Here is a 25367-nt window from a genome sequence, read left to right on the forward strand (position 1 = left end):
CTGCACTGCTTTAATGAGATGTGTATTTTCCCCTGGAGATTAAAGCTTGAGATATTGTGTTCTGTGCATTGAAAAGAGCTCTGGTTTAGGAAGCAAATGAAACTGGCTTGAATTCTGGGCTCTATTACCTACAGCGTGAGGGACCCTGAGAAAGTCGTTTGACTTTTGTGCACCTTGGTGTCTTCATTTGTAAACTGAGACAAAGCATCCCGCCTTCAGGGGTGGTCACTGGGTCTGGGAGCCTTCCTTAGCGTATAATTCACATCAGCAATGTTAGCTTCTTCTTAAAAACCATCGTAAAGAGGAAGTCACTAGACAGTTTGAAATACCACCCAGGATCCAACATAGATTAATTGAGACAGGAAGCATACCAGGATCTTTTCCTACTATTTTCCCTGAAGTTCTATTTTTCTTAACATAACCAAATATTGTAATAGTTATTTTGAAAAACCACACAACCATGCTGACTCAACCTTGCACTCAGTTAAAACTAATAATAATCACCATTGTAGCAGCAGTAGGAGTAGAAGTCTTAGTAATAACATTGGGTACACTGAGTCCTTACAGTATAACAAGCACTATATTAAGTGCTTTATATGGATTATTCATACTATTAATAATAACAGCCAACACTGAGTAGCTCTTATATGAGGCAACATGCCAAATGGTGACAGATGTAATCTTATTTAATCTTTGAATGATCTTGTGAAATAGGTCCTATTTTCAATATGAGAAAAGCAGGACTTCAGAAGGTTGGGTAACCTTGTCCCAGACCCCACCTCCCCAGCTAGTAAAAGGCAGAGTCAAAAAGTCATTTTCATTCCAAACATCTCATTATGCCCTAGAACATAACTTTCCAGGAAACTCCTTTGCAGTTTCCTTCTCATTTTTCACATTAGCTTTGTCTAGGCAGGACCCCTGGAATACAGAGAAGGAGGAGAACTCCTTCCCTCTTTCCATTAACCTGCGGCTGAATTCTTGCATTTCAATGCATTTGTTTTTCTTCTTTGTGGACTCTTCTCATTGGATGGGCTCATTTTCCCAGTCTGTTGAGATTCTAATCCCAGCTTCCATCATCAAAGTGGGAACTATCCAGCACAATCCTGACCTCCACCCTCCAATGTTGTGTACTTTACACTCTCAAAAATAAGTTTACTTTTAGTATCTCCATTTCAGCTAATCATACAATATTAGAGAGGCATGGGCTAAGTGTAGAGTCACAACACACCATTTCCACAACCACTCTGAGTAAACATGGGTTTTCCTTTGTGTCTTCCAAGATTGGATGGTAAAGGGTTTGGGTTACCTACCACTTTGAATCACCACTGTCACTCCTCCCTGCCATTAGCACAGAGCAATGTCTTGTGACATTTCTGTAGCACACAGTCTTCTTGGCCACTCCACTCCTGATTTCTAGGTCTGGATCCATGAACAAAGGGTTGAGTGGTGGAAATGCTGTGGTGCACTAGATAACTCATGCATGTATTTTAACTGTTGGTTATTTTGCTGGGGTAAGGGACACAAGAGTGTACTCTGAAGACTCAGTCTTTTGGGAATATTATAACTCAATCCTACACATCATTGATTCTGAACTCATAGCCCTGGAACTTCTTCTCTATACTACCTATTTAGGCTGTTATAGAATCAAACAGAAAGTATCAACAATGGGCTTAAGGGAGAATCAAGATGTGAGAATCTGATAAACATGTTGAAAATTGTTTTCCACCAGGCGCTTGGTCAGGCATAAATTTGTGTGTGTGTGTGTGTGTTCCACTCTTGTCTGTTCATATGAATTTATGTGTTGGTTTTTTTAATGGAGGTGCTGGGGATTGAGCCCAGGACCTTGTGCATGCCAAGCACATGCTCTACCACTGAGCTATACACCCCATCCCCATAAGACACATTTTACATTTAGAATAGATTTTAATTAACTTTCCTTTAATAACAGTCTCTGGCAGGCTGGAGTCTCTGGCAGGCTGGAGAATGGCTCATGTATAAAATCACCTGTACCTACTGAGAAAAAGACATTTTTTTCTTTATGCAGTTGTTACTGATGCTCAACTCCTGAGTTGCAGTCAGTGGAAAACAACCCCAAGTAGGCTTACAGGAGAGGCATTAAAATTTGGTGTTAAAAGCAAGAGATTTAGAGTGAGTCTAAGTTGGGGTTTGCCTCTTGGTTTTACTACTGCTTGACCTGTATGACACTGGGAAGCTATATTTAACTGCTCTCAGCCTAAGTTTCCCCACACTTGAGATGAGGCTGCCTTCTTGTGAGGATGGCCATGGAGAAAGCACAGAGCCTGGCAATGCTGATTTTAAATGTTGGGAGAGTTGGTTTTCTGAAATTCTCCTTGAGAAGCTCTTGGGGTAGTAAGAGGTACAGGATCATCCCTACTTTCCAGATGAGGCCTCAGGTGGTACATGACCCTCCCCAGTTCACAGTGATTGAAAATGATGGGCTTTCTCATCTGGTTCCCCTCCCATAAGGCCCATGGAAAGCACTTGCTGATGAGCTGGCACATGGCTTCTGAGAAGCTGGACAAGTGAATTCTGAACTTGGCATCCCATCCAATGTGCATAAGCAATACCTATGCTGAAAAAGCCTCCTGGTGTCAAAAGCACCATCAGTCAGATGTCCTGGGGCTTAGGTGTTCTTCTGAGAGTCCTTGGATACTCACACTACTTTAGCAGGCATGTAAAGGTGCAGGAAAACCATGAGGGATTCCTCATTCCCATAGATAATGAATCCATTTCTCTCAATCTGTCTGAAGTACCTTGTGTTTTTGACAAGTTGCTGTACTCTCTGCAACCGTGAAAGGAGACAGGCATGAAATCCATCAATTCCCACCTGGACAAGGAAAGCAAAGGTCAGATTGTCTTGGCAACTGTTCCCAAGTCTTTGTGCAGGCTGCATTATTAGCTGGGAGGGGGACAAAGTCAGTTGGAAAAGTACCTCCTGGTGAGCAGGTGTGGGCACTGATGTTCAGGACCATCTCTAAGCCTGGAAGAAAGGATCCAGGGGGGATGGTGCTGTTAGGTACTGCTAGCAACTAAAACAAGGCTAGGTGGCAGGGCAGTAGGAAGGGTGCCTAACAAGAAGGAGATAAACTATCATTTACTAGATATCTATTATCTATGGACTCTGTGCTGATTGCCATAAACACATCAGTTTAGGAGAAGGGAGTGTGACAAGAAGTCACACTCACACACACTCCACTCTGCACCAGTTGTTGATTGAGGCTTTTTAGCCAAGCTCAGCTGGCCCATTAATTTGCCCTTCATCTAGGTCTTTCATCAAATAACACTTCATCCAATCTGAATTTGAAGGGGTAGTACATCCTTGGATAAAGATAGATCCAGCAGAGACCAAGACGGTTTTGTGAGGCATTTGGTGGTGGTAGAATAATAGAGAAAAGGGAAGAGGGGACCTCCACTTTCCCCAGCCAGAAAAATGAGTGTTGGCCCCAAACAGAAGATCAAGCAAGGTACATGTGTTCATTTCAAGGTTATTGGTGCTTCAGCTCAAAAGCTTATCTTTTGTCTTAAGTGTGCATCCCAGTGGGGAGGTCACACACATGAGATGGCAAAGGGAACTGAAGAGTAGAAAGAGTTCAGGAGACACCTGTCTACTCAGTTCTGCCTCTAATCAGGTAAGTGAGTAGGTAAAGCCAGAGAGCAGTTGTTCAATAAGGAAGACTGACTAGGACTGGATATTTAAGTCCTTTAGAAATCGGTCTAAGCTAAGCATTTGATGCAGGGTTGCTATTCAACAAGAATTTACTGATACAGCTGATCTTCATTCTGATTGGTTGGGCATCCATTCAAACTGACCAGCTCTTGTTCGACCAGTTATTCAGTATTTTGTACATCACTGCTGGGTCTTTGTAACTCTTTATATGGAAAATAAAGAAAAATTTCAGTAATCATGTCAATCACAGTCTTCTAGTTTTTCTTAGAGATATGGCCCCAGATGCATTGACAAAGGGTTGAGCAGTGGGTATCTTCTGCTCAGCATCCTTCCTCCAGGGCATCATGATGTTCAGATAGAGTTGGCCCCATTTTCCTCTTTGCTACAGGGGTAGGATTTAACTCAGACCTGACGTATTGGAATCCTCCATGTCCCTGCTAATTGGTTCAGTGATGAAACACAACCTGGGCCTACCAGAGTCCTTCAGATCTACTGAGGAAGTAATGTAAAAACAAGGTCATCCTCAAGTTAAATTTTTGCCACTATATGGAGGAAACCTGCTTGAGAATGATGTTGACTCAGAAGAAAGCCAAAGCTCAAGACAGTAAAAGTCCAGGTGGCATCACTAGAACTCTTGGGTCTAGCAGTGCCTAAATGATTCAGTCCTTTAGACCCTCCATGTTGTGTAAACCAATGCATTTTATGTTCTTACTTAAGCTACTTTGAGCTGAATTTCTACTACCTACAACCAAATGTGTCCTGTGTAATATACATGGTCAATAATTGGATGAGGTGACCTCTAAAGGACAGTAATACCATCAGCAATAATGATTGTAGCTCACAAATATGTAATGTCAACTTTATTATAAGCACTTGACATTTAATTATTTACTTAATATTCACAACAACTGTATCGAGGTAGATACTACAATCTCATGCTATACACGAGGAGACAAGTCACTTACGCAAGTTCACATAGTTGGTAGGGAGCAGGGCCAGAATTTGAACCCAGGCAATTGGGTTCTAGAGTCTGTGATTAACCCCTACATTATGGTGCTCTGCCCAATAGAAACGACTGATGATGTCCACCCAGATAATGGATGGTGGCCAACTCATCTCCTCAAGCTCAGTAAAACTTATTTTTAACACCTGTTAAGATCATTGTTACACCAACTTTTTCTAGTAGGGCAGTTGAGAGGTTAAGGGCTGAACAAGATTTTGGCAGCTTCATGTTGTGAGCACCTGGGGTACAGCATTGAGGACTGGAACCTTGGACTTGCCATGGGAGAACTGGTGATTCCCCTTCCCCTCAGGTAGAGGCTGAAGGGCTGCCCTTAAGGAGTAAGGATGAACCAGAAGTAGACAGGCCCTCACAGGGTACTTTTTAAATCTAATCATCTGACATTTTCCCCTGGGTTCCATCACTCCCAAAATACTTCAGATCTTTCCTTGAGATTTTAGTTTGCTCATCAGGTCTAGATGGACTTAACTTCTGTGAAATCTTAAATTTTTTAACAATGTACACCAAGGAATGGAGACTTGGTTGCATGGAACACCAACCAAAAAGGAGGTTGTTGAATGCTTCAATTGTCCCTGCTTGTTTTCTGTTACTACTCTTTGCTCCTTCATCAAATCCCAGTTCTCAAGGAAGGCCCTTCCTGCACTCTGCCCATTCTCAACAAGCAGATTGTGATGGAGAAAGCATCTGCTTTATTGTACTTTCTCAGGAAAGTTGACTTCTCAATGATCCTGGCCATAGCCAATGGATGGAAGACAAGCTCAACCCAAAGGAAGTCCATTTGAGTGTTGGCCCAGGAGCCATGAGTTGGTCTATCATAAGAAGTTTGCCAAAGAAATAATAAATATGAATTAAACTGGTAAGATTATCTTGCTGGTAGAGTGTGAATGCAAAAAAATTTAGAGAGAACCAATGATTGGAAGAAGACTAGAAATTAAGGATCATTGAAAGAAAAGGTAATTATCAGAATCTATGAGACAGAGGAAGCCACTGGTCAGTACAAACTATGGTACCCCATGAAGAAGAATGGTGGACATTACAAAGTTAGTCAGGAGCAACAGGAAAAGAAGAAATAGAAACAGGGAAGATTTTATAATCTAGTGGGGGAGACAGATATTAATCAAATAATCACACAAGTGAATTAAAGTTGCAACTCTGATGAATGCCATAAAGAATACTATGCGGTGTTAGGAGAGACCATAGTAAAGAGATTGGACCAAGTCTGAGAAAATCAGGAAATAATGAGTGAACTGAGATCTAAAGGATGGATAAATGTTAGCAAGACAAAGAACCAGAGGAGACAACTGGTACAGAAAAGAGATGCAATGGTCCTGTGGTTTGTAGAAAAACAGAGTATCTGAGAACCAGCAAGATGTGGTCGAGTATAAGGCAAGGCAAGACAAGACTGAAGCAATGAGTAGACTGCCTAAAAAGACCTGGAGTACAGGTTGGTATGAGGAGGATGAGCTTAAAAGGGAGGCAGACAGGAGAAATCAGGGAGGGAGAAGATAAGTCAGGAGATGAAATAGCGTTCATTGGGGTTATCAACATGACGGTCATTGATAACCTTTTCTTTGGTTCCCTTGGTTGGGACTTTGGTTTTAAAGAAACAGGTAGCTGTAAATATAGTTTACTGCAATTCATATGGGTTTTTAGATTCCTACATACCTCCTTAAAAAAGATAAGTCTTCTTCCCTAAAATTCCAAATTTGCAACATGACTACAAGTAAGGGATCTGGAGAAGCTTAGAACAATTTGCATGAATTTTGTTGCATAGACACAGCCTCCTTTGTGCTTAAAAAAGAGAACTGTTTTGTAACATGTTGAAGTGTCCCCTTGGAAAATTTTATGTGTAGAGAAAACAACCTATTTGAAGAACATAACAAGAAATCGGGAAGGAAAGTATTTTTCATTACTTTAAAGAAAAACTTCATAAATTGAGACTGTGTGTTTAGGAAGATGAGAACATAAGGGGTAGGGGGAGATTGCGGACCAGAGGTGCGAAAGAGAAGAGGGGCTGGAGTAAGACTCATTTTAAAGAAGTTGATTCAAATGAAGGCACAGATCTACATCCCATTCACCAAAATGTATTACATCTGGCTTGTCCCCTTGTGGGTTCAGCTCTTTTTATTGATGGTTGTTTGCAAATGAATAAACGACTTAATCAGACTGGGTCTGATGAATCCTAAATGATCCCCCTCAAAGACTAGAAGGATTTCCTGGCCTGGAAGGGCACGAATGACTTAAATTGCTTTTCCCAGTGGCATTATCTTTGCCCTTGCCCGTAATGACTCATCCATCACTGGGTTGCCCAGCTCCTTAATTGGCCCCATCTGTCCTCTCTGCCTTGATTAACCCAAAGTAACTGGATCACCAGCTGATGTCATCACTTTCCTGCTTCTAGATCCTTTGGATAGTTGGCCAGATCAGAATATCTATCCCAGGGGCAGCTGACTCTAAACAACTAAATGTTTTATTCTTGCACTGTCTTTTCCATCTTTGAACCATTTAGCACAGCATGGCTGAGAAACCATTATGACACACTATGTGGTCACCATATTTTCTCCTACAGGGTCACTATAAATGCCTTTGACATCTTTGGAGTTGGCCAAGATACAGCTCCTTTCAATTACTCAATTGCTCACTCTTAAAAATTGGAAACATTCTCCTACTATTGGAGGACCTAGGGGCAGAGAGAAATTTGTGCATATAAAATGCTACTCATCTAGACAGGATGTGGGTGATTTTATTAATTATATTGTGCTTGGGATCCTTGTTTGAAGAGTTCTTTGCAAAAGTAGAAGGAATTTTTAGCACCTGTCCTTTTGTTTAGTCATAGCTGCACCAGAGTGGCATGGAGAGGGGTCATGGTGGTGACCATCCCTCTCAACACTCAAAGTCCCTAATTAAGTAGTATCTGTTTCTTCTTCCAACTTTTACATAGAAGACAGGGAAGGCCCTGTACAGATAAGTAAATGAATGAGCTGATCTCTTACATAGAGTTCTGGAGAGTTGATGCAAGTGTTTTTATGATGTGTTCTGGGTTCTCTGAAAAAGGAAGAGGATTTGGAGTTAAATGGAGTAGGAACCAAACTCCACTTGGATAACTTAAGGCCTTTAAGAGCTCAGTTTTACCTGTAAAATAGAGATAAATTAGCTTATCTAACAGGAAGATTGGGAAAAATGAAGGGGTTAATGCAGAAGAGATTTCGACAGTCCCTGGCATGCAGTAGGTGCTTGAAAGTTTAGTTACATTTTTCCATTGGCTGTAGTTCTCAGATGCCTCAGTGGCACCTCATAATTGTCTGGAGAGCTTGGCAAAATCCCCTGCCTAGTCCATACCCCAGATCAATTAAATCAGGATCCCAGGATGAGACCAGGCATGAGTTCTGGTTTTCACATGGTTCAGCCAAGGAGACGCAGGTGTCTCAGAAACTGTTGCCTTTAACAGTCCCCTCAAGGCCATGAGTGGCTGTGTTAGGTGCCTGATTGTGTCTTGGTTGAGTCATGCTCCTGGTTGGATGTGGAAAGTAAAAGATGAGCATGTGTCCTAGCCTCTGGTTTGGCAAGATCACAACCCAGCTGTGACTAAGTGCTTGGGATCTCCACTTGTCCACCTGTGGGGCAACTCGCTCCCCTCAGTTATCAACCTGAGACCAACCCCACTGTCACCATCTCACAAGTCAGGATAAGATCATGGATGGTCCCATCTGGGCAGATGACCTGCCTGCTGCTCTTCTACACCTTCAGATATCTAGCTCGGCCAACTTGAGAGCTGGACTAGATTTAACCTTCTCGCCAATGCTGTTAAAACAAAAACAGCTGGGGCAGGGGAAGGAAAACAAATAAAACACAAAGAATCCCACTACAAAGATCTGCAGTCCTCCAATAAAAACAATCATCTGTGGTGTTTCAAAAAATATGCTTGGAACAGCTCAATCTCCAGAGGGCCAGAAGGAATTGTGGACAGTAGACACTCCGAGGATAACCTGTTCAAAGCTAAAGAAGGAAAATTTCTTCTCTGTCCTACCATTGGCATACAAAAAAGGAGAAAGGTGTTTTGCCCCGTGAGACTGAGTAAAGGAGGCAGATTTGACGAGCTTCTGAGCCAGTACAAATGCCATGCTCTATCCATGCAGACACTGAAGTTCATTCTTTAACAGATACCATGGGGGTGCTTATCTGATTACTCCCCAGACTTAAAAAGGCATATTCAGAAACACACACCACCTCTTTCCACCAGTGCAGAATAGACCAAGAAACCTCAACCATGTGCCTAGGCTGCCTTGCTTGGGAAAGGTAATTCCTTCTTTAGAGGCAGGAAGACTCTCCATATAACACATCTCACAATTTAAGAAGTCAATCTTTCTCTTTTTTTTTCCTTTTTTAAAAATTGAAGTATAGTCAGTTACAATGTGTCAATTTCTGGTGTACAGCATAATGTCCCAGTCTTGCATATAGATACATATATTCATTTTCATATTCTTTTTCATTAAGGTTAATACAAGATATTGAAAATGGTTCCCTGCATTATGAAGAAGAAATTTTTTAAAATCTATTATTATATGTAGTGGCTAGCATTTGCAAATTTCAGATTCCCAAATGTATCCCTTCCCAGCCACTTTCCCTAGTAACCATAAGATTGTTTACTATGACTGCATGCCTGTTTCTGTTTTGTAGATGTGTTCACAGTGTCCCTTTTCCCCTTTTTTCAGACTCCAAAGATGAGTGACAATATATGATATTTTTCTTTCTCTTTTTGGCTGACTTAGAATAATGATCTCTAGGTCCATTCATGTTGCTGCAAACAGTATTACTTTATTCTTTTTTATGGCTGAGTAGTATTCCATTTTATAAATATATCAAAACTTCTTTATCCAGTCATCTCTCAATGGACATTTAGATTGTTTCCATGTCTTGGTTATTATATATAGTACCTCTATGAACATGGGGGTGCATGTATCTTATTGAATTAGAGTTTCCTCTGGATATTATGCCCAGGAGTGGGATTGCTGGGTCATAAGGTAAGTATATTTTTAGTTTTTTGAGAAATCTCCATACTGTTTTTCATAATGGCTGCAACAAACTACATTTCCACCAATAGTGTAGGAGGGTTCCCTTTTCCCCATAGCCTTTCCAGCATTTATTGTTTGTGGACTTTTGAATGATGGCCATTCTGACTGTTGTGAGGTGACACCTCATTGTAGTTTTAATTTGCATTTCTCTGATAATTAGTGATACTGAGCATTTTTTTCAAGCGCTTACTGGTCATTCTTATGTCTTAATTGAAGAATTGCTTATTTAGGTCTTCTGCCCATTTTTGGATTGGGTTGTTTGTTTTTTTCTTATTAAGTTGTATGAGCTGTTTACACACTCTGGAAATTAAACCTTTGTCTGTTGCATCATTTGCAAATATTTTCTCCCATTCCATAGATTACCTTTTTGTTTTGCTTATAGTTTCCTTAACTGTGCAAAAGCTTATAAGTTTAATTAGGTCCCATTTGTTTATTTTTGCTTTTATTTCTATTGCCTGGGTAAACTGCCCTACGACAACATTATTAGATTTATGTCAGAGAATGTTTTCCCTTTGTTTTCTTCTAGGAGGTTTATCATTCCTTGACTTATATTTATGTCTTTAAGCCATTTTTCAGTTTATTTTTGTGTATGGTGTGAGGGAGTGCTCTAAATTGATTGATTTACATGCTGCTGTCCAGTTTTCCCAACACGACTTGCTGAAGAGACTGTCTTTTGTCCAGTGTATATTTATGCCTCCTTTGTTGAAGATTAATTGATCAAAAGTTTGTGGGGTCATTTCTGGGCACTCTCTTCTGTTTCATTGGTCCATATGTCTGTTTTTGTACCAATACCATGCTGTCTTGATTACTGTAGCTCTATAGTATTGTCTGAAGTCTAGGAGGGTTATTCCTCTAGCCTCATTCTTTTTTCCAGTAATGCTTTGGCAACTCTGGATCTTTTGTGACTCCATATAAATTTTATTATGATTTGTTCTAGTTCTGTGAAATGTGTCCTGGGTAATTTGATAGGGATTGCATTAAATCTGTAGATTGCCTTGGGCAGTATTACCATTTTAACAATATTGATTCTTCCAACCCAGGAGCATGGGATATCTTTCCATTTTTTAAAGTCTTCTTTAATTTCCTTCATCAATGGTTTATAGTTTTCTGTGTATAAGTCTTTCACCTCCTTGGTTAGATTTATTCCTAGGTATTTAATTACTTTGGGTGCTAATTTAAAAAGGATTGTCTCTTTACTATCTGTTCCTGTTGCTTCATCATTAGTGTAAAGAAATGCAACTTATTATTGTACATTAATCTTGTATCCTGCTACTTTGCTGAATTCTTTGATTATTTCTAGTAGTTTTTGTGTGGACCTTTTAGGGTTTTCATGTCATCTGCGTGTAGTGACAATTTTACTTCTTCTTTTCCAATTTGGATCCCTTTTATTTCTCTCTCTTGCCTGATTGCTGTGGCTAGGACTTCCAAGACTATGTTGAATAGGAGTGGTGAGAGTGGACAACCTTGTCTTGTCCCAGATTTTTTTTTAACATTTTTTATTAATTTATAATCATTTTACAATGTTGTGTCAAATTCCAGTGTAGAGCTACAATTTTTCAGTTGTACATGAACATATATATATTCATTGTCACATTTTTCCTCTGTGGTCTACCAGAAGATTTTGTATATATTTCCCTGTGCTATGCAGTATAATCTTGTTCATCTATTCTACAATTTTGAAATCCCAGTCTATCCCTTCCCACCCTCCGCCCCCTTGGCAACCACAAGTTTCTATTCTATGTCTATGAGTCTATTTCTGTTTTGTATTTATGCTTTGTTTGGGTTTTTTGTTTGTTTGTTTTTTTAGATTCCACATATGAGCAATCTCATATGGTATTTTTCTTTCTCTTTCTGGCTTACTTCACTTAGAATGACATTCCCCAGGAGCATTCATGTTGCTGCAAATGGTGTTATGTTGTAGGTTTTTATGGCTGAGCAGTATTCCATTGTATAAATATACCACCTCTTCTTCATCCAGTCACCTGTTGATGGACATTTAGGCTGTCTCCATATCTTGGCTATTGTAAATACTACTGCTATGAACATTGGGGTGCAGGTGTCTTTTTGAAGTGGGGTTCATTCTGAATATATGCCCAGGAGCAGAATTCCTGGGTCATATGGTAAGTCTATTCCTAGTCTTTTGAGGAATCTCCATACTGTTTCCCACAGTGGCTGCACCAAACTGCATTCCCACCAGCAGTGTAGGAGGGTTCCTCTTTCTCCACAGCCTCTCCAACATTTGTCATTTGTGGATTTTTGAATGATTTGTCCCAGATTTTAGTGGGAAGGTTTTTTTTTTAACATTTTTTATTGATTTATAATCATTTTACAATGTTGTGTCAAATTCCAGTGTTCAGCACAATTTTTCAGTCATTCATGGACATATACACACTCATTGTCACATTTTTTTTCTGTGATTTATCATAACATTTTGTGTATATTTCCCTGTGCTATACAGTGTAATCTTGTTTATCTATTCTACAATTTTGAAATCCCAGTCTATCCCTTCCCACCCTCTGTCCCCCTGGTAACCACAAGTCTGTATTTTTTTGCCCATGAGTCTTTAGATTCCACATATGAGCGATCTCATATGGTATTTTTCTTTCTCTTTCTGGCTTACTTCACTTAGGATGACATGCTCTAGGAGCATCCATGTTGCTGCAAATGGTGTTATGTTGTCGGTTTTTATGGCTGAGTAGTATTCCATTGTATAAATATACCACCTCTTCTTTATCCAGTCACCTATTGATGGACATTTAGGCTGTTTCCATGTTTTGGCTATTGTAAATAGTGCTGCTATGAACGTTGGAGTGCAGGTGTCATCCTGAAGTAGATTTCCTTCTGGATACAAGCCCAGGAGTGGGATTCCTGGGTCATATGGCAAGTCTATTCCTAGTCTTTTGAGGAATCTACACACTGTTTTCCATAGTGGCTGCACCAAACTGCATTCCCACCAGCAGTGTAGGAGGGTTCCCCTGTCTTAGTGGGAAGGTTTTTAATTTTTCACCATTGAGTACTATGCTGGCTGTAGGTTGTCATACATAGCTTTTATTTCATTGAGATATGTTCCTTCTATACCCACTTTGGTGAGAGTTTGTACCATAAATGAGTGTTGAATTTTATCAAATAGTTTTTCTGCATCCATTGAGATGATCGTGTGGTTTTTGTCCTTTCTCTTGTTGATGTGGTGTATTACATTGATTGATTTGTGTATGTTGAACCATCCTTGTGTCCCTGAGATGAACCCATTGATCATGATTTATAATCTTTTTTTATGTGCTGTTGAATTCCTTTTGCTAATATTGTGTTGAGGATTTTTGAAACTATGTTCATCAGTGATATTAGTCTATAATTTTCTTTTTTGATAGTGTCATTGTCTGATTTTGGTATTAGGGTGGTGGTGGCTTCATAGAATGAGTTTGGGAGTATTCCCTCCTTTTCAATCATCTGGAAGAGTTTGAGAAGGACCAGTATGAATTCTTCTTTGTATGTTTGGTAGAATTCTGCAGTGAAGGTGTACAGTCCTGGACTTTTATTTGTGGGGAGGATTTTTGTTACTAATTCAATTTGATTTCTAGTGATATGCTTGTTCAAGTGGTCAGTTTCTTCTTGATTCAGTCTTGGTGGACTGTATGTTTCTAGAAACATGTCCATTTCTTCTAGGTTATCCATTTTGTTTCCGTATAGTTGTTCATAGTATTCTTGTATAAGATTTTGTATTTCTGTGGTATTGATTGTCACTTCTCTTTTATCCTTTCTTAATTTGCTTATTTGTGCACACTCTTTTTTCTTCTTCATGAGCTTGTCCAGAGGTTTGTCAAATTTGTTTACTCTTTCAAAACACCAGTTCTTTGTTTGATTGATTTTTTCTATTTTTTTAATCTCTATTTTATTTATTTCCTCCTGATCTTTATTATTTCCTCCTTCCACCAACTTTTGGGTTTTTTTGCTCTTCTTTTTCTAATTCTTTTAGCTGGTAGATTAGATTATTTATTTGAGATTGTTCTTTTTTTGAGGAAGACCTGTATTGCTATAAACTTCCCCCTTAGCACTGCCTTTGCTGCATCCCATAGATTCTGTGTGGTTGTGTGTGTCATTTGTCTCAAAGTAATTTTAAAAATTCTTTAATTTCATCATTGACCCGTTGGTTTTGTAGTAGCATGTTGTTTAATCTCCATGCTGTCATTTTTCTTCCTTTGTTTTTCTGTGATTGATTTCTAGTTTCATGGCATTTTGGTCAGAAAAGAAGCTTGAAATAATTCCTATATCCTTAAAATTGTTGAGGCTCTTTGTGCACAAGTGCATGATCAATCCTAGAAAATGCTCCTTGTGCACTTGAAAAGAATGTATGTTGTATTTTGGGAGGGGTGTAGTGCTCTGAAAATATCAACCAAGTTTAGTTCTATTGTATAATTTAATTTCTCTGTTGCCTTATTTATTTTCTTTCTGGAAGTTCTGTTTAGTGATGTTAATGCGATGTTAAGTCTCTGACAATGTTTGTATTCCTACCAACTCCTCCCTTTATACCTGCTTTATGTATTTAGATACTCCTATGTTGAGGGCATATCTGTTAGTGAGTGCAATATCCTCATCTTGAACTACTCTTAATCATTATAAAATATCCATCTTATCTTTCTTTATAGCTTTTGTTTTAAAGTCTATTTTGTCTGAAATCAGTATTGCTACTCCTGCTTTCTTCTCATTTCCATTTGCATGGAATATCTTTTCCCATCCTCGCACTCTCAAATTATGTATGTCCTTCACCCTAAAATAGATCTCTTGTATGCAGCATATTATAGGTTATTGTTGTATTATCCAGTCTGCTGCTCTATGTCTTTTGATTGAAGCATTTAGTCCATTGACATTTACAATAATTATTGATAGATGTGTGTTTATTGCCATTATGAACTTAGTTTTGCAGTTGATTTGGTATTTCCTCTTTGTTCCTTTCTTTTTCTTTTTGTTGCTTGATAATTTTCCTATGCATTATCTTGGTATTTTTTAGTTTTTGTGACTCTATTGTAAGTTTTATGTTTGTGGTTACCCTGTTTTGTACATATATTAATGCATTACTATAACTGTTATAAACAGACAGTAATAAAATCTCAAACCCTCTTACTGAGAACAAAAAATTTAAAAAAGAAGAAAAAATCTATATTTTTCTTGCTCCTCTCTCCCACCCTTAATGATTTAGACATCCTCTTTTACAATTACATGTTTATTCTGTTTTAATTCTTGGTAATTATTGCCTTCCCAATTATGGTTTTCTCCTTTCTGTAGTGTCCTGCGTCTTTTCTATTTAGAGTAGACCTTCTGCTACTTCTTTTAGCATAGGCTAGAGTTGCTAAATTCTTTTAGTTTTTGCTTATATGTGAAGTTCTTCATCTCTCCTCCTATTCTAAAGGATAACCTTGCTGCATAAAGTATCCTAGGTGGCTTTTTTTTTTTTCATTCACGATTTCGAATATGTCTTGACACTCCCTTCTGGCCTGTAGTGTTTGTGTAGAGAAATCAGCTGAAGACATTGTGGGGATTCACTTGTAACTAACTCTTTGTTTTTCTCTTGCTGCCTTTAGGATCATTTCTTTATTCTTAACCCAGGCCGTCCTGATTATAATATGTCTTGGTGTGGGTTTGTTTGGGTTATTCTTGTTTGGGATCCTCTGTGCTTCCTTTACTTGGATATCTGATTCCTTCTTTAGTGTTGGGAATTCTTCAGTCATGATTTCTTCAAATATCTTTTCAATCCCTTTTGCTCTTTTTTCTCCTTTTAGGACCCCTATTATGTGTAGGTTGGTGTGCTTTATATTATCCCATAGGCCCCTTGTATTGTTTTCATTGGTTTTTATTTGTTTTTCAGCTTTTCTGCTTTGGTGATTTCTGTTATTCTATCTTCTAAGTCACTTATTTATTCCCTGCATTATCTAGCCTACTTTACAGACTTTAGGTCAGCTCTCATCTCAGCAAATGAGTTTTCCAATTTTAACTGTCTCCTCTTAATATTTCAATTTCTATTGACATATTTTATATCTCTGAACATAATCTCTTTCTTCCTTCAGTATTTTTATTACTTCTTTTTTGAAATCATAATCTAGTAGACTATCAAGGCTTATTTCATTGATCGTTCTTTCAGGGGATTTCTTTTGTTCTTTTAATTGGGAATCGTTCCTCTGATTCTTCATTTTGCTTATATCTCTCTGGCACTATAGCTTGCAAAGTATCAGTGATCTACTGTGGTTCTTAAGGAGTTTATTTATTTATTTATTCATCTAAAGCAGATGCAGAAATAAACCTAAAAAAAAGAAATTAAAAAAAGAGAAAAAGGTTTGAAAACAGAGTATAATCAATAAAAGAACAAAAGAAAGAGAAATAAAAATAAAATTGAGAGAATTTTTTTAAAAATTAAAAGAAAACAGATTTGAAAACAGTATAATCAATAACAGAACAAAACACAGAGAAATAAAAATAAAATTGAGACACATTTTAAAAATTGAGACAAATTAAAAAGTTGACAAAAATATTTTAAATTACCATTTTAGAAGGAATTAAAAATAGAACCATAATGGGGGAGGGGGTAGCTCAAGTGATAGAGTGCATGTTTAGCATGCATGAGGTCCTGAGTTCAATCCCCAGTTGTCTCCTCCAAAAATAAATGAGTAAATAAATAAATCTAATTACCTCCCTCCCCCAACAAAAAAAAAATAGAACCATAATAGTTTTTTAAAAAGTAAAAATTTAAAAATTAAATTAAAAAATTTAAAAAGTAATGAAAAAATTAAATTAAAAAATTAAATTAAAAATTTTAAAAGTAATAGAAAATAATAAAAGTAAAAGAAAATAGAACAGAAAAAAAAGTGTATGTGTTCCCATGGAGACTGTGCCCTCTTAATAATTTTGTCAAGAGGTCCTTCTTAAGTATGGGTGGTTGCCAAGTCTTCCTTCCATGCATTTTACCTGTTATCCCTTTGGTTAGGGGTGTAGCTGGTGATCTGGTAGCCAATGGAGAGGTCAGCATGATGGAGGGGGAACCTCCGAGGCTCAGATCTATATGGAATAGCCCTATGGAATAATGAGGACTCCTTTTTGTTTTGTGGTTGTTGCTGCTCCTGCCCTTGCCCTGCTGTGAAAACTCAGCTAGCTAGTACCAGAGGCCCTCCAGTGGGGCCCCTGGTTTGCGCTGCTCCCAGTGCTGGTAGACAGTCAGGTCACGTGCCACACTTGTGCATGGTTGGCTGGCAGGTTGCTCCCCTGCTCCATGCAGCTCGCTGCTCACTGCCTTGGGTCCCTGCTCCATAGGCAGGCTCAGAGAAAATGGCTGACCAGCTCTCGCCCCTGCCCTGTGCCAGAACTCCACCCCTTGTTTGTTTCTTTTAGAGGCAAAAGTTCACAAAGGCACCAGGGCAGAACAATCCTATCTGCCTGGGGCTGTAGACAAGTCTCAGTCCCATCTATGTGGTTGTGGAGCCCCTAGTCACAGATTCAGGTTTCAACCCTGCCCCCACCTAGGTGCTAAGCTCTGGAGGATATGATGGCTGTGGCTGAGCCCCTCCTCTCATCTCCCAGTAATGGTTCCTTGCGTCTTTGGAGAAAAGGCTTTGGCTCCCCTCCCCCCAGGACACACCAGCAGTGTTGTTTTGCTTGCTATTTATTTATTCTTGGTATTTTATGGGGAACCCAGGTTGTTATGCTCTGTATACCATCCTAGCCACAATGCACAATAGATTGCAATCCCCTGAGGTTGCCTCTGTATGGGTGGCCTGAGTCCTCTGCCCCGCTTAGGCAGCCTGTCCAATCCCACACCTGCCAGTTTGCAACTAGGGCTGGGGGTCATGGGGACCCTTTCTGTCCATTTAGTTCTGTCAATAAAGGGCTATTCCATATAGATCTGAGCCTCAGAGTTTCCCCCTCCATCCCACTGACCTCTCCATTGGAGAGGGGGAGACCCAGCGAACGAGTGCTATTCCTCCTTTGCCACTCCCCGCCCATGGGACTAGTCCTGAACTATTTTGCTTTTTCTTCCCTCTTTTTTCCTTTTCTCCTTCCAGATTCATGGCATATTTTGTCTTTCGAAGAAGGTGATGTTCTGTCAAAGTTCACCAGGTGTTCTGATTGGCTGGGTGGGTCCGTGGATGTCAGCCTTGGTGTATTTGTGGACAGGGTGAGCTACGAGCATCCTTCCACTCTGTCATCTCGGCCCTTCCCCATCCTGCTTCTATTTTATTTACAGTAGACTTTTCTATATTTCTTTTAGCATAGGTTTAGTATTGCTGAATTCTTTTAGGTTTTGATTGTCTATGAAATTCTTTATCTCTCCTTCTATCCAAAAGGATAGTCTTGCTGGATAGAGTATCCTAGGTTGCAGCTTTTTCTCATTTAGGACTTTGAATATATCTTGCCACTCCCTTCTGGCCAGCAGTGGGGAAATCAGCTGAAAGCCTATGGGGGTTCCCTTGTAACTAACTCTTTGTTTTTCTCTTGCTGCCGTTAGAATCCTTTCTTTATCTTTAACTGTGGCCATCTTAATTATGATATGTTTTGGTGTAGATATATTTGGGTTCTTCTTGTTTGGGACCCTCTGTGCTTCCTGTACTTGGAAATCTGATCCTTCTTTAGGTTTGTGAAGTTTTCATTCATGATTTCTTCAGTCATCTTTTCTCTTTCTTCTTATTCTGGGAACCCTGTCATGCATAGGTTGGCATGCTTTATGTTATTCCATAGGTCCCTTATATTGCTTTCATTTGTTTTCACTTGCTTTTTTGTCTGTTGATCTGATTGGGTGATTTCAGTTATCCTGTCTTCTAAGTCACTTATTCATTCCCTTGAGTTATCTAGCCTGCTTTTGACTGCCTTTAGCTTGGCTCTTATCTCAGCCATTGAGTTTTCTGTTTTTAATTGGATCCTGTCTATAGTTTCTATTTCCTTTTTTATAGTATTCTGCATGTTTATTCATAGTCTTTCTTATTTCCTTCAGTGCTTTTATCATCCCCTTTTTGAAATCAACATCTAGTAGACTATCAAGATCTGTTTCATTGATAGTTCTTTCAGGGGACTTTTCTCATTCTTCTAATTGGGAGTAGTTTCTCTGCTTCTTCATTTCACTTATGTCTCTTTGGCACTATGGATTATGGAGCATCAGTTATCTACTGTGGTCTTGAAGGGATTTTTTTTAAGAGGATGCATTCCTCTGTAGACTGCGCACCTTTAGTAATTTTGTTGTGAGGTCTGTTTTTAATATGAATGGTTGCTATGTCTTTCTTCTTTGTGTGTTGGCTGTTATCACTTTGGGAATGTGTGGCCAGTGTTGTGGTGATCAGAGCCTGTCTTGGTTGTTGAGCAGGGCCTCCTTTTTGTTCTGTGCTTGTCACAGCCCTGACAGCAGCTGAGTCTTTCCCCATTTTTTTGGAATGGAGGCTTCCAGATCCGTTTCTGAGTTGTGGCACATGGTAGGCAGGGTTGAAGCACTTCAAGTACTCTTTGTTGATGCTCCTCTTGTCCCCACTTCATCTGCAGGAATGTCAGTACTCTGCTCTGGTGTCCCCCAGGTTCTCTGCCCTCAGAGATACTAGTGCAGATCTGCTGACTTCTGGGTAACACACCTGGATCATGGTGGGCTACTGGGTCAGTGCTGTCCCCATCGCCACATCCCCATATGGTGCACAGGTCGGCTGAAAACTCTACACTTGCACTCACCCCCGCTGTGTACCAGAACTCTGCTTCTTGCTTGTTTGTCTTAGAGATGTGGGTCCACAAAGGCACAAGCATAGCAAATCGGTCCTGTCTGCCTGGGGCTGTAAACAAATCTGTCCTGCCTATGCAGTTGCCGAGCCCCTGAGTACAGATTTAGGTTTGAACTCCATCTCCACCTGGGAGCTGCACACCAGCGAATATGGTGGCTATGGCTGAGCCCCGCCTCTCTTCTCTAGCCAGTGATGGTGCCACAGGACTGGGGAGACAGAGGCTACAGCCCAGCTGCATTGTGCCCCTCTTCACAATGTGCAACAGCAGTGTTGCTTTTTTTTTTTTAATGGGGGACTCAGGATATTCTGTTCTGTATACACTCCCAGCCACAGCCTACAGCACACTCCACACCCCTGAGGCCACCTCTGCACAGTTGGCCCCAGCCCTCTACCCAGCTTGGGCAGCCAGTTCCAGCTGCCCCCTGCTGGCTCATGTCTAGGGCTGGGGATCTCAGGGACCCTTTGTGCTTGTTTCTCTCAGTTCTGTTGGCCCCGAGACTGCTGTGTGCTCCTCCAAGACTTGGAGGTTCCCCCTCCTTCCCAGCTGACCTCTCTGTTGGAGATGGGTGTCCCAGCGTAAGAGTGCTATTCCTCCTTTGCCACTTCCTTCCCCAGGGGACAGGTCCTGCACTAATTTCTTTTTTGTTTTTTTTTCCCCCCTCCTACCAGATTTTGTGAGGAAATTTGTCTTTTGAAGAAGGCAATGTTTTGTCAAAGGTCAGCAGGTGTTCTGAGTGAATGGGTGGGTCTGTGAATGTCTCTCTTTGTCTATTTGTGGGAGATGGTGAGCTAAAAATGTCTTACTACTCTGCCATCTTGGCACCTTATTCATGAAGTCAACCTTTCTGAACAACCAAATTGACCCTAAAGAGTGTCTGCAGTGGTCTGAGAAGGCCTCCTCCTGCCCTTGGCCTCCTTCCCCTTCTTTGATGCTCACCCTTAGCTTCTCCTTCTGGCCTGGGGAGAGTGAGGGGTGCTGGGGAGAGACCTTGGGGTCAAATTTCAACGTGGCAGCAGGAACTAGCATCTGTTATATTAAGCTCTGGACACCAGACAGGACATTCTATTTCCAGCATACTCAGGGGCAGAGGGAGCTCAGTAAAGATCAAGAGGCTACAGAGCGGCAAGAAGCGTAAGAATCCCATTAGCAGCGACGAGCTCCCCAGTGGGATGGAGAAAGCAGTGTTTGCAGGGGTTTGCTGAGGGAGCACACATTTTTACTGCGCACTGAAGCTCTCCCTTTTGATGTCCGGATTCCAAGGTTACAGCATGTTTTATAGTCACAGACACGTGTTCCAAGGACTGTCCAGCCCACTCAGTTGGGCTCCTGTGGAGTGCATGCAGGAGCAGAAGCCACCAGGCCCGACATCGTGGGAGGATGGCTGTCTACATGGCCAGATTTCACGATGCTGCCTCCACCATCCACTCCCACCCACCACTCAAATACACTACTGTGGGCTAATCCACAAGAAAGGATGAGAATGGACATCTCCTGTGCACTTACTGTGAGACAGGAGATGGGGCCTCTTTCACAGATGAGGAAACCAAGTCTGGAGATCATGACTGCATCACCCAGCTGACCTGGACACTGGCTGTGCCACTGGGTCTATCAAAGTCTGCTCTGAGAAAGAAGCTGGGAAACTCCTTCCTGACGAGGTGTGAGTCCCATGATTCATAGATTCGTATCCTTCACAGATGAAAAACATTCACTATGTACCAGAGCCTCCTGCCAAGGTGGAACAGAGGGTGAACAACTTCTGGGACTGTTTGGAAAGAAATAATCTAATAGAAGACAGTGCAGTTTTAAGATAACATACACATGAGAAGAGCCAGAGGACAGCTCTAGACAGAGTTAGCAGGCCTATTTCATAGCAGTACTTCTCGAATACTTACAGGAGTGACAAGATTTGATGTTAATCTGCACTTAAATAGAGAGCAGTATTTTAGCAAATCACTAATTATGGAATTTTGCACATCAAATGGGATACTTTGGGGGACCAGGTAGGGAACCCTGCGAGTTGGTGATTCTTCAACAGGGGTGCACACAAGAGGCTTCTGGGAGTTTTTTTTTTCTGGAAAACTCACAGAAGACCCCCTGTGCAGAGGTTCTGCTCCAGAAGGGCTGGTGTCAAACATCTAGGAAAAAAACCCTGTGTAACTGTGGTGTGCTCACCACTTTAGAACCATGACTTGAAGTCATAAATTATATCATGGTTGTTGATTCTATGAAGATAATAAGGCTGATTCTAACTGAAGATGCCAGAGAGCAATTTCATCTGTAAATATTTTTGCTCCATCACAATCCATGTATCAGTTTCCACCTGCCTTTTTCTCCTTTCTATGGAGATGAGCAAGTTATTCATCTCTGAGCCTTAATTTACTGATCTGTTCAATAGGGATGATGACAGCTGCTCCTTCTAATTCCCAGGACTTGGGGGAGGATGAAAAGATGAAGAAATCTACTATTTCCAAGAAGCTTACAGAACAGAAAAATGAATGTAATAATGACAGAAGGTAGAAAGCTAAAGGCCCTATGGAAGAAATGTTCTGGGAATTTGGAGCAAAGACCTAGAGGTGGTAAATTAACCCCTTGTGCACTGGGGGAATGGGGAGCCCACTTGTCTAGAATGTTTGGTTTACAGTAGTGAGTAAGATCAGTGGAATTGGACCCTGAGAGCTGTGGATGCTGACTGGAGAGTTGGTGGGGACCAGGGAGCCATGGCAGGATCACCAGCAGGACACTCAGTGTTCTGAGGGGGTTTGGGCAGAGGATTTACAATATGTGGTGCGTGGAGTGGGACGAGGGAGAATCTTGAGGTAGCAGGATAGATAAGGGGGCCAGAGCGACAGCAGAAGTGGGAGAGGAGAAGTGTCAGCACCTGCCGTGGGAACAAGGACAAGCACAGGTCCCAGCTGAGTCATCTGGTCACCGGGTCCCCTGGAAGGGCTCTGAGAAACCACATAAATGAAAGTGGCCACTAGGAAGCCCCAGTGGGGCAGTGCCTACAGGTCAACCCTTTGGTTTTCAAAGTGTTTGCTGGGGAGGGTGCACTGAGGAAGCCTCGGGGATGGGGTTCAGGGAAAGACAGAGGGAGAGGCTCAGCAGGTGGGAGAGCCAACCTCCCCTCCCCCCAACCTGTTTCCACTACAACAACATCATGACCAAGTCCCCAAGGACTGTGAGCCCAGAGTCCTGGGTTCAGAATCAGCTCTGCCACCTTGGGCAAAATGTTTCATCTTTCTACAACTCAGGTTTTTTTTTTTTCCAGCCATTTTTATTCAAAATGCGACAAAAGCTAAAATTGCATGTTGAATTTTGTCCAGAAGCTGTCTTCTTTTTTTTTTTACATTTTTTATTGATTCATAATCATTTTACAGTGTTGTGTCAAATTCCAGTGTTCAGCACAATTTTTCAGTCATTCATGGACATATACACACTCATTGTCACATTTTTTTCTCTGTGATTTATCATAACATTTTGTGTATATTTCCCTGTGCTATACAGTGTAATCTTGTTTATCTATTCTACAATTTTGAAACCCCAGTCTATCCCTTCCCACCCTCTACCCCGCCCCCCACCCCGGTAACCACAAGTCTGTATTCTCTGTCCATGAGTCTATTTCTATCCTGTATTTATGCTTTGTTTTTGTTTGTTTGTTTGTTTTTGTTTTTTAGATTCCACATATGAGTGATCTCATATGGTATTTTTCTTTCTCTTTCTGGCTTACTTCACTTAGAATGACATTCTCTAGGAGCATCCATGTTGCTGCAAATGGCATTATGTTGTCGGTTTTTATGGCTGAGTAGTATTCCATTGTATAAATATACGAAATCTTCTTTATCCAGTCACCTGTTGATGGACATTTAGGTTGTTTCCATGTTTTGGCTATTGTAAATAGTGCTGCTATGAACATTGGGGTGCAGGTGTCATCCTGAAGTAGATTTCCTTCTGGGTACAAGCCCAGGAGTGGGATTCCTGGGTCATATGGTAAGTCTACTCCTAGTCTTTTGAGGAATCTCCACACTGTTTTCCATAGTGGCTGCACCAAACTGCATTCCCACCAGCAGTGTAGAAGGGTTCCCCTTTCTCCACAGCCTCTCCAGCATTTGTCATTTGTGGATTTTTGAATGACGGCCATTCTGACTGGTGTGAGGTGATACCTCACTGTAGTTTTGATTTGCATTTCTCTGATAATTAGTGATATTGAACATTTTTTTCATGTGTTTTTTGATCATTTGTATGTCTTCCTTGGAGAATTGCTTGTTTAGGTCTTCTGCCCACTTTTGGATTGGGTTGTTTATTTTTTTCTTATTGAGTCATATGAGCTGCTTATATATTTTGGAGATCAAGCCTTTGTCGGTTTCACTTGCAAAAATTTTCTCCCATTCCGTAGGTTTTCTTCTTGTTTTATTTCTGGTTTCCTTTGCTGTGCAGAAGCTTGTAAGTTTCATTAGGTCCCATTTGTTTATTCTTGCTTTTATTTCTTCTAGGAGAAACTTTTTGAAATGTATGTCAGATAATGTTTTGCCTATGTTTTCCTCTAGGAGGTTTATTGTATCTTGTCTTATGTTTAAGTCTTTAATCCATTTTGAGTTGATTTTTGTATATGGTGTAAGGGTGTGTTCTAGCTTCATTGTTTTACATGCTGCTGTCCAGTTTTCCCAACACCATTTGCTGAAGAGACTGTCTTTATTCCATTGTATATTCTTGCCTCCTTTGTCGAAGATGAGTTGACCAAAAGTTTGTGGGTTCATTTCTGGGCTCTCTATTCTGTTCCATTGGTCTATACGTCTGTTTTGGTACCAATACCATGCTGTCTTGATGACTGTAGCTCTATAGTATTGTCTGAAGTCTGGGAGAGTTATTCCTCCAGCCTCTTTCTTTCTCTTAATTAATGCTTTAGCAATTCTAGGTCTTTGATGGTTCCATATAAATTTTATTATGATTTGTTCTAGTTCTGTGAAATATGTCCTGGGTAATTGGATAGGGATTGCATTAAATCTGTAGATTGCCTTGGGCAGTGTGACCATTTTAACAATATTGATTCTTCCAATCCAGGAGCATGGAATATCTTTCCATTTTTTAAAGTCTTCTTTAATTTCCTTCATCAATGGTTTATAGTTTTCTATGTATAATTCTTTCACCTCCTTGGTTAGATTTATTCCCAGATATTTTATTACTTTCAGTGCTATTTTTAAGGGGATTGTTTCTTTACTTTCTTTTTCTGTTGATTTATCGTTAGTGTAAAGAAAGGCAACTGATTTTTGAACATTAATTTTGTAACCTGCTACCTTGCTGAATTCTTCAATCACCTCTAGTAGCTTTTTTGTGGAACTTTTAGGGTTTTCTATATATAGTAACATGTCATCAGCATATAATGACACTTTTACCTCTTCTTTTCCAATTTGGATCCCTTTTATTTCTTTCTCTTGCCTGATTGCTGTGGCTAGGACTTCCAGGACTATGTTGAATAGGAGGGGTGATAGTGGGCATCCTTGTCTTGTCCCAGATTTTAGTGGGAAGCTTTTGAGTTTTTCACCGTTGAGTACTATGCTGGCTGTAGGTCTGTCATATATAGCTTTTATTATGTTGAGATATGTTCCCTCTATACCCACTTTGGCGAGAGTTTTTATCATAAATGGATGTTGAATTTTATCAAATGCTTTTTCTGCATCGATTGAGATGATCATGTGGTTTTTGTCCTTTCTCTTGTTGATGTGATGTATTACATTCATTGATCTGCGTATGTTGAACCAGCCTTGTGTCCCTGGGATGAACCCCACTTGGTCATGATGTATAATCTTTTTTATGTGTTGTTGGATTCTATTTGCTAAAATTTTGGTGAGGA

At 40.3% G+C, this 25367-nt stretch overlaps 1 protein-coding gene across 1 annotated transcript in view; it reads right to left on the reverse strand.

The window, feature by feature from the left end:
* Positions 1-2583: 2583 nt before the first annotated feature.
* Positions 2584-25367, reverse strand: part of LOC102527056 (serine palmitoyltransferase 3) — a 107627-nt gene continuing 84843 nt past the window's right edge. Inside the window, 1 exon segment of the mRNA XM_015240833.2 lies at positions 2584-2803. Coding sequence (XP_015096319.1) covers positions 2675-2803 — 129 coding nt within the window. The 3' untranslated portion in view covers positions 2584-2674.

Source organism: Vicugna pacos, chromosome 19, assembly GCF_048564905.1.
Source record: "Vicugna pacos chromosome 19, VicPac4, whole genome shotgun sequence".
Taxonomy (NCBI): domain Eukaryota; kingdom Metazoa; phylum Chordata; class Mammalia; order Artiodactyla; family Camelidae; genus Vicugna; species Vicugna pacos.